This window comes from Neolamprologus multifasciatus, chromosome 3, assembly GCF_963576455.1.
Source record: "Neolamprologus multifasciatus chromosome 3, fNeoMul1.2, whole genome shotgun sequence".
Lineage (NCBI taxonomy): Eukaryota > Metazoa > Chordata > Actinopteri > Cichliformes > Cichlidae > Neolamprologus > Neolamprologus multifasciatus.
In genome coordinates, this window is record NC_140441.1 from 8,299,940 (window position 1) to 8,309,994 (window position 10,055).

General features: G+C 40.2%; 2 protein-coding genes across 2 annotated transcripts in view; one reads left to right on the forward strand and one right to left on the reverse strand.

The window, feature by feature from the left end:
- Positions 1-223, reverse strand: part of LOC146521399 (coxsackievirus and adenovirus receptor homolog) — a 113,894-nt gene extending 113,671 nt beyond the window's left edge. The window contains exon 1 of the mRNA XM_085155215.1: positions 82-223. Within this exon, the coding sequence (XP_085011341.1) occupies positions 82-151 (70 nt within the window). The 5' untranslated portion in view covers positions 152-223. The remainder of the gene's footprint in view (positions 1-81) is intronic.
- Positions 224-1,687: 1,464 nt separating this feature from the next.
- LOC146521407 (low affinity immunoglobulin gamma Fc region receptor II-like) lies at positions 1,688-6,792 on the forward strand. Its single transcript, XM_085141345.1, has 7 exons — positions 1,688-2,326; positions 2,991-3,026; positions 3,201-3,464; positions 3,544-3,789; positions 3,876-4,070; positions 4,219-4,312; positions 5,165-6,792. Exons 1-7 carry the CDS (start codon positions 2,296-2,298, stop codon positions 5,178-5,180), a joined length of 882 nt encoding a protein of 293 aa, XP_084997471.1. The 5' UTR covers positions 1,688-2,295; the 3' UTR covers positions 5,181-6,792.
- Positions 6,793-10,055: the final 3,263 nt, after the last annotated feature.

Consider the following 10,055-nt stretch of genomic DNA (forward strand, 5'->3'; position numbering starts at 1 on the left):
TAGTATTTAAATAATGTTTTGTTTAATAACTCTGGCTCATACCTCCCTGTGTTAAAGAGGAATGTTTTTTTTGTTTCTCACCTGCAGACACAAACACGACGACACACAAGTAGCCAAACCAGAAGAAGGGCGTAGATATTAGAGCAGCCATTTCCGTATATCCGTGTATTCCATGCCCGAAAACCCCGAGCTGTTTTGTGGACGCGCATGTGTGTGTGTGTAACCAAGAACTGAGAAAACTCCCCCTATAGGGCAAGGTCTTTACCAAAACTTTGATGTTTTAAGATGTTTTCATTGTAACATGCTGACGTCAGCCTCTTATGGCCTGTTAATACTACTGATCACATGACCAGTAGTATTTAAAAATAAGTGTTTTGTACAGCTGTCTTCATGTCCTTTCATATGATATATTACTTAATATGTTTTAGCTTTAGTTTTTGAAGGTCAACTTTGACCTGAGTCATGAGCAACGAAGGGCAAGGTTGGTCAGTGCTTAGCAAACCTAGGTACTCATGTCCACCATGTCCTAGTATACTGTTGTGAAGTTTAAAGATGCTCCATAAAAACAATGTGGTAATATCAAACTTTTACAAATTTTCATATTTGGTGCAGCCTTGGTCCATTTTTCAGTGAAATGAAATCAGCTAGAGCTGTTATTGGTATCCATGATCATCAGAGTTGATGCTAGATTTCTAACAGATAAACAAACAAATGAAAAAGATTACATACTTCCTACCTGAGGGGAAAAAAATCTTGTGGAAGCATCAGAAATCTTCCCCATTGTCGTCCAGGGTGTGTTACAGTGTCAGTGTCGTATTGTCAGTAGAAGAAGGTTCCAGGTTCATAACTTTTATTAAATGTAATCTCTGTTTATGCATTTAATTTATATTACTGATTATTGTTTTAGCAGATCAGAAAGAAGCTGGAGAAGATGTCATTATCACTCATGTCATGTACATCACCTTCAAGATATCAAGACAAAAATCACAAAGTGCTTCACAGAAAAACTAAAACATAAAAACAGAAATCAACCAAAAGCAAGTTTTAAAAGATGAGTTTTTAGCTGTTTTTTAAATGAAACCACTGAGTCCACAGATTTACAGGCTTAAAGAAAGGGAGTTCCAGAGTCTGGGGGCTACAATTACAAATGCTCTTTCGTTTTCAGCCTTTTATGTTGGACGACCAGCTAATCACATGACCTCAGGGACCTGCTGGGGATGTACTGATGTAAAAGATCTCTGATATAGGTTGGTGCTTGTCCATGCAGAGCCTGAATGTCAAAGTCAAAATCTTGAAGTGGGGAGCCGGTGCAACTGGATAGACATGTAGTCAAGACTGCCCAAACCGAGAACAAGACAAGGCCAAGTCGAGACAAGACCAAGAGATACGTATATGTTATGTATATATATATATATATATATATATATATATATATATATTCCCCTCCCTCATTTTTTCGGGTTGAATCCCACCGGTATGTCCAGTAACATGCACTCAGGTGAGGAACATATAAAAGGAGGAGGAACAGTTTTCCTGTAACTGTCCCATCTGTAGCTCTCCATTGAATCTTTAATGTGCAACAGTGTGTCCTGATCGTAAATTCTAGCAGCAGAAACAAAGTTTAGACACAAAAGAGTAAAAATAATATTGCAAACGACAATAGCCACCAGTGTAAAACTATACCAGCGAGCTGCACAAGCGGCGGAGCCAAACATGGTTCCCATCTTGTCCGACATCTGTAGCTGCTAGAAGTTATTTATCAGATCTCTGGCAGTGTCTCTGTTCACCCTCACACAGATGCCTGTCCTGAATCCAATCTACAGCACTGTTCGTGTATCCTCTTTTCCAAACTCTTGAGATTATTCTGGGAGACGCAGTAAAACTTGTTACAGCATGTGAAGATGTGCCATCCTCTGATGTGCCTGTGTAACCTAAACATGCTGAAACTAACAGGCATGTTATCGATAAACACATCTTAAATGCTGGAGTAATTGTGCAAAGTCAATGTAGAAGTCAAACATTCCCCTCTTATGGCATTTGAATCAACGTTCCACTCTGTCCTCAGTGTGTCTCTGCACAGCTGAAAGACTTTTTTTAAAAGACATACCGTATATGAGAGACCTCTACAGTTATGTGAATTTATAATGTACCACTCATGTCTTTCCACAAAGAAAAAAGTGAGTCCCCCAAAACTGTGTTTGAACCAATAGAGAGCTGGTGCTCAGAGGAAGAGGGCGGGCTTTACTTGGTGTCAGTGAGAGAAATGAAAAAAAGCTCAAATGAGTGAGAAGGACGATGAAGGAAACATCTGTGCTGTGTCTGCTCTGTAAGTAGAATCTCTGTGTTTGTTTGAATTCTTGTACTTTGACTGTCTGCTCTCCTGATAACTGATGATGGAGGAGAAGACATGAGAAACAAATCAGGCTGAATTCAAGTTCAAAACACCACGAGGACCAACTGCAGGTCTGAACCGACTCTTTATCTTTGCTCAGGAGTCGAGGAAACACAGCAGGCAGTGAAAAGATCAAATCATTCACTAAGTATAGTTAGTGCACTTGATGAACATTTTAAAAGAAGGTGTTTAAACCATAGCTGAGGAGCATAAAGAGTTCAAAATGTGTGAATGCTGTTACGTCTATTACGACTGTAACCTAAAAGTTCTTCAGAAAATAAAATATTGTTAAATTGTCTTCTGTTAACATTTGAGATCAAGCTTTAAAGTTACCTGTGGGTGTTTAATATGACTAATTAATTACTTCTCTGAATATGCTCTGTATTGGACTAGTGACTTGAATTTATAACCTGCATCTCACTCAATGACAGCTTGACAGGTTTCAGCTCTACTTTCTTTGCTGTAAGGTTTTTTCCACACTTTTACAGTCCTGAAAATGAGCAGATATAGAGAGACGTGTTTGTGTGTTTGTCAGCTGTTTGTGTGGAGTTGTTCTTTATGTTCACCTTAAATCAACCTGAGTGTCATTTCTCTTTAGTTCTGATCTCACTGCTGAGCTGCACAACAAACCAAGGTCAGTAACCTTCTTCTGTCACAGTTTAAACCTGAGAAATGCTCACTGATATGACCTGATTGGGTTCATGTTTCACAATGGATTTGACATATAAAACGTATTAAATGAATGATTAATCACAGAATTATAACAGTTCTAACAAAAGTATAACCAAACCAGTATTAACCCTCACAGCTCGTCTGACTGTGAGTCCCAGCAGCTCTCAATTGTTTAGAGGAGACTTTGTGTCTCTGAGCTGTGAGGAGGACGACAGCTCTGCTGGATGGACTCTGAGGAGAAACACAAGCAAAAGACAGAGGACTCAGTGTGGAGATGACTGGGGAGAAGGTGCTGGTTCTTCCTGTAACATCAGCTATATGTACCCCTGGTACAGTGGAGTTTACTGGTGTGAGTCCAGAGAGGGTCCCATCAGTAACATGGTTAACCTGACAGTCACTGGTAAGCTGAGTGTGTGGAGTTAGTGTTGATGAAGCTGTGTGTAAATGGATGAAATGCTGTAGTTTGTCTCTGTGTTGAGGTGGATCAGTGATCCTGCAGAGTCCTGTCCTCCCTGTGATGGAGGGAGATGACGTCACTCTGCTCTGTAAAACAAAGACCACTCCCTCCAACCTCCCAGCTGCTTTCTATAAAGATGGCTCCCTCATCAGGAAGCAGCCTACAGGTCACATGACCATCCAGCATGTTTCCAGGTCTGATGAAGGCCTCTACAAGTGTGACATCAGCGGTCATGGAGAGTCTCCATCCAGCTGGATCACTGTCACAGGTGACACACTCACCTGTCTGTGTTTCTGCAGCTTTCAACATTCACAATGTGACGACAACTTAATGACTGTGTTTGCTTTATTTTAGGGGAAGACGCCACCACACCTCCACCTACATCCACACCTCCACCTGATTCCACCTCCATCACTCTTCCTCCATCACTCTCTCTTCCTGGTTCCTCTCTCATACCTGTGTTGTCATGTGTTGGATCAGTGTGTGTTGTGCTTCTACTGGTGTTACTGGTTCTGCTGGTGAGACGATGTGTTCACAGGAAACCTGAAGGTGAGACTCAGACTTCCTGATCTTTCATGTCTGAGTTTGTTTAGTAGAATAAAGTTCACATTCATTATGATCACAGTAACAACTTTCTTAAATGTAATCTCTGTTTAGATATTTAATTTATATTATTCTTCATTTTGGATCATTTCAGCAGATCAATTGAATGCTGGACAGGATGACATCATCACTCATGTCATGTACAACGCTGTCAAGAAAAGAACCACAGCCAGTCTGGCGAAGCAGAGGTAATATTTGAGTTCACATATTTTCTTTAAGATTTTTGCTCCTTTGTGTCCCTACCAGAACTAAACTCTCACTGGTATCAGGTCCTGACATTGTTTCAGTGGGACCTTTGCTCACAACCCAGCTCCGTGCAGCTCAGAGTTCAGAGGTTGTCTGAACAGTGACAAGAACACCACACATCCCAGACTACGAATAAATAAATAGATAAAAGATATAGATCAGACTGGAATGTGTGCAGACAACATTCAGTAATGTTAGAACTAACCAATGATCAGTAAAAGCAGCTCAGATGTGTCTGTCTGTGCTGACACTAGCTGTTAGCCTAATTAGCAGGAGTCATTTTTACTATGAGACATAAACAGAGAGATGAAAAGACAGATTAGTAAAGAAAGAGCATTAACTGTTCATTTCCAGCCTCTCAAACTGTCCTTCAATGCATGAATCATTTTTAAAGTTCTGCGTGTAAAACCACAGCAGCTACTTCCTGCTGTCAGTCTGATCAGACCTCTCACTGCAGTGTGTGCTGGTCTGTTAATGATAATATTCATGCTGTGAGAAAGTGTTTGCTTTGTGCTCTGTGGTGAAGTATCTCAGGCTGCACTGAGTCTCTTTGTGGTCGTCCAGCTTGTTTTTCTCGCTTCTTTTTCTCAGAAATGCCCCCCAATGCTTTGTGGTCAGCAGCAGGTGTTTAGAGGAGGAAACTCTGAAAAGCTGATGCAGTTTGTAAACATCATCGCTTAATTGTTTCTTAATGCTGCAGAAAATAAATTAATAGTTCCTATAGCTGTGTGTGATAATACAGTACTGTTGCAGTTGTTGTACATGCAGTAATTTAAATGTATTTTATCATGCAGAAACCAATTTAGCTGACTCAGCAGTGAGAACTGAAGACGTCAGTTATGGAAAATCAACCATCAGAACAAGGAGGCCCAGCTACAGCTGCTCTTTACCTTTTACTTTACACAAATACAAGCTAGCTGCTCACTTTTGTTTCCAGCTGCCATGATAAGCTAAGCTAACCCAAAAATATCCTGACCAATGTCAGACTTGTGAACTCTGACAGTAAGTTTTACCAATGGCCAAGCATTGGTAAAATTGCATTTATTTTTGTAATATTTGTACTTGACTAATTAGGTTAAAACAAATGTGAAATAATCTGCAGAGTGGAAAAAGAACCTGATGTTTTTTTTTTTTTTTTGTAATTCAGGTGTGGCAAAGAAAAAGCTGGTTTACAATGGACCTGTTTTGCTTTTCCTAATTTCCTGTCATGTGTTTTTTTTTTGGTTTTTTTTTCGTTTGTGGACTGATTTTAAATTCAGATTTTTAAAAAAAGAGGGTTTTGTCCTGCCCTAAAAATCGTAGAAATATGGTATCTAACCAGATTCTTACTCTGGATGGCATTACCTTGGCCTGAAATCAAAATCCTCCTCCTCACATACACAGTCTTTAATAATCAGGCCGCATCTTATGTTAATCACTTTATAGAACCTAACGCGCAATAAAATATCGAGGTCAGTGTATGTCCAAGTAATTGCTGTGAGCTAAAAGCTCTGGCTGCAGACTGCCCTAAACACTCAGTTTGTTAAAAGTTTTACACTCTTGCAGTTTTATGATGTCAGAGAGAGAAGATGGCTGATATTATCATATTAGCCGCAGGAGCTCCTCTCAAATGCTGTTCAAACCTTGTTTTGGAAAGGCAGAGCCAATCAGAGGAAAGGTGTCTTAGAGGGGGAGGGGCTAAAACTGTTGGTTTCACAGAGAGGATAAGCTGAGGTGCTGCACCAAGGCCTAGTATGACATACAGAATGATTATTTTAAACTGTGTGTTTGTGTTCAGATCTTAAAAAAGTGCCTGACGTTGTCTGCTCTTCAGTTCACCAGTCCAACTGACGTCCAGCTGCTGGTCTCTAACTGCTCTAACCAGAGGACATCAACACTGATCTTTATGTTTCTTTTTTTTCTCACTAAATCAGAAAAAAATAACATCCTGCTTTAATTTGACTTTTTAAAAAGTGACAATGACTTTTCTTGCAAATTCAGCTCTGGTGAAATAAATATGTAATTTATTTATGTCCTCAATAACTTTACTGTTATTTGTATGTTCTGTGTTTGTTGAATAAACCTTTGTTATTATGTGTGTTTCACGTGTGGTTCTGTGGGTTTCACTAAAGTATCAGGTAGAAAATCTGAGTTGTTATTGTTTAGTTGTGGCTAACCGATACACTCCTCTCTTCAGTGCAGAAAGCAAAGAAAATAATGAAACTGCAACTTCAGACTAAAAACAGCAGAAAAATCTTTCAGTGATTAAACTGCACACAAAAGCTTCACTACAAGATGTTTGTATTTGAGACTGAAGAGGGTTGTTTTTTTTAAGCCAATAATGTAGAAAATTATTAAAACTTACATTTTACAATTATGGTTCATGATATTATGTAAGTATAGAAGTGAACCTGGTGCTGTCAGTAATAATTATTGTTTGACTGACTGATTTTTAATGTATTGTTCCTTCCACTGGGAAACATTCAGTGTCAAAATATATAGTTTAAGATGAAAACGGAGATTATTTATTGTATTTATTGTATTTCTGATGAACTAAAGACTCATGAACATGTGACTTAGACTGGACTTCCTTCTGGATCACGTCTCCTGGACCAGCTCAGATATCCTCCTCTTAACCCTCTGACTGAAGCTTGAAATGAACGATTGGACTTTAATGTCTTCTGCCATCTACTGGTGAAGTTGGGTGTTACAGCACAGCTGCTGCTTTTTATACGACAACAGTTTAATTCTACAAAGCTGCTCAGACTTCTGCTTCTACAAAATAAAACAAAAAAAGTCTTTTCACTAAATCATAAAATGCTCTAGTTGAAATTATGACCTTTGTGTTGTTAGGTTCAGTTTCGACCCAGTTATAATATTATGTGTACAAAGAAATAATTAAAGCCAAAACTGAAATCATAAGTGCACTTTCAGCTGACACGCTGACAGCCAGCTCCTCTCCTAATCATATGAGCTTTAGGGGATTCTCCTTTTGCGTGGTTAGAGTTAGTATACCTGCATGAAAACAAAACTAACAAAGACGGGCATGTCAAGACGTGTGATGTGAATTCACTCATTTGAGTAACCATTTGACTTCCAGAGTGCACATTTACAATTTGCAGCATACAAAAATGAGAAGAAGATTTACAGTGAGCCAAGTTCTGGATCCTATTTTTGGTGAAAATGAAGGAGAGGACACAGAGCAGCATAGCGATTCAGATGGCAGGTTTCTAAGGAGAAAGACAATGTGTAGTATCATCCAGAAGATGCAGACCCATCTGATCAGAGGTGGAGGTCGCTGGTGCTGAAGCTGCTCCTGCTGAAAGATTCAAGTCCAAAAATGGTAAGATCTCATGATGTACATGGCAGGGCAGCTGCTGCAAATGTCATCAAAATGACCCCTGGAATACAAGGTTTACTCTGACCAGAGTCAGTGACATCAAGAGATGTTTTGAGCTATTTATGCCATTGTCACTAAAAAGGTTCATCATTACTATGATGAACCTTGAAGGAAAAAAAAGTCCATGTAGAAAGATAGTTATGAGGAATACCTGGATGCTTTCATTGGTGTTCTTCTTCTTGCTGGAGTGTACAGATGCTGCAATGAGGCCACTGATAGTCTATGGGACCCATCGACAGGCAGAAATATTTTCCAGAGAACAATGTCACTTCACACATTTCAAATGATATCAAGAGTCCTCGGATTTAACGTCAGAGAGGCCAAAGCGAGATCTAACAAGCTTGCTCCCATCAGGGATGTCCGGAAGAGATGGGTGCAGCTCCTTCCGCTGATGTTCATCCCAGGGCCAGAGGTGACAGTGGATGAACGTCTTGTTGCTTTTCGAGGAAAATGTCCCTTCCGGCAATACATACCCAGTAAGTCAGGGAAATATGGCATCAAAATCTGGGACGCCTGTGATGCAAAAAACAACTATGCCTGGAATCTACAGATTTACACAGGCAAAGCTACAAGTGGCATCCCTGAGAAGAACCAATGAAAATGTGTGGTCCTCGATATGACCACTGGACTGCAGGGTCACAGTATCAGTTGTGACACTTACAAGCTGTGACCTCGGACAAAAACTTTTCAAGAGGAAACTTCACAAAGACACAGCTGTATCATCAGGAAGTGACAAAAAGCCCACAATTACCCATGACTATAACCAAAACAAAAGAGGAGTGGACTTTTTCTTTTTTTTTTTCCAGTTTATATTAAAGGTCTACCGTTGAAAAAAAAAATACATTCTTTTGCCTTTTCTTGATGTAAATATTTATGGGTCAAAATTGACCCGCAACACCATTTTGGTTATTAATATCCATCCATCCATTCGCTTCCGCTTATCCTTTTCAGGGTCGCGGGGGGCACTGGAACCTATCCCAGCTGTCATAGGGCGAGAGGCGGGGTACACCCTGGACAGGTCGCCAGTCTGTCGCAGGGCCAACACACAGGGACAGACAACCATTCACGCTCACATTCATTCACACATTCACACCTAGTGGCAACTTGGATTATCCAATTAACCTATCCCCACAAGCTGCATCTTTGGACAGTGGGAGGAAGCCGGAGTACCCGGAGAGAACCCACGCAAACACGGGGAGAACATGCAAACTCCACACAGAAAGACCCCAGCCTGATGGTGGAATTGAACTCAGGACCTTCTTGCTGTGCGGCAACAGTGCTAACCACCGTGCCACCGTGCTGCCCGTTATTAATATTAAAATGAAAAAAATCAATCACACAAATTTATTTAAGAGATGTGTCCTATACCCCTCAGTATTAGTCGGGTAACACAAAAACCTTTTATTTACTAATATGATTCTCTTGAGGTTAATTTTACCTTTTTTTTAAATTAAAATCGAGGGGTAAAGTGACAAAAATCACCCAGAGGTCCACACCAAAAGTATTAAAACCAAGATTTTCATAGATAAGAAGCCTAACAAGGTAACCAAGAGATGAGAAACAAATTGGATGATAGCTTATTGTTTTTAGTGTATTTTATAGCTAATTTAATAGCCGGCACGTTAACATAAGAGATGATAACAGAAAGCTAACACAAGAGGAAGGTTTAGCAGTGATTACAGCACACATTACCCTGCATCATTTTCTCCATCACAGCACCCGGGAACCATCCTCTTCTTTCAAACACGTAACAGTAATTCATGTGTTTTGGTTTCTGTTATTTCCACAGCTACTTTGTTATGTTATTGTCATTCCAAGAATACTTCAGTTGTGTTTTATGAGATTTAGGTTTATTCTACCTCTATTGTGTTTTATTTAACTTACAGTATTGTGTGCTTTTGCAGTGTTTCTTTTCCTTCTATCTGCTGTTTTAGTTGACCTCTCGGGTTCACTCCTCTGCAGTTTGTTTGCTGTACACACAGTCTGAGAACAGAAACAAAAACAAAAATAAAAAATAAAAGAGATTAGCTCTACAAAGAAGAAGATAGATGATGACACTGACCTTTACCTGGTGCCAGCACTTGGTCTGCCCTGGCGCAGCCAGTTCATGGCTGAGCCTGTGGGCTCTTTGTCACTGCAGCCACTGTGGCTGCTGGGCTTTTCTCAGCTCTTTTCTAGGTGGGAGGTGTGACTGTCCCTGCGGTGGTCCTCATTGGGCTCTCAGTGGGGCCTCTATATGTTTGGGGCCTGGATCTCCTCCATGCCAGCTTTAGGTCCTGGGGGCAGGGCTGTGGCTTCCCACACCC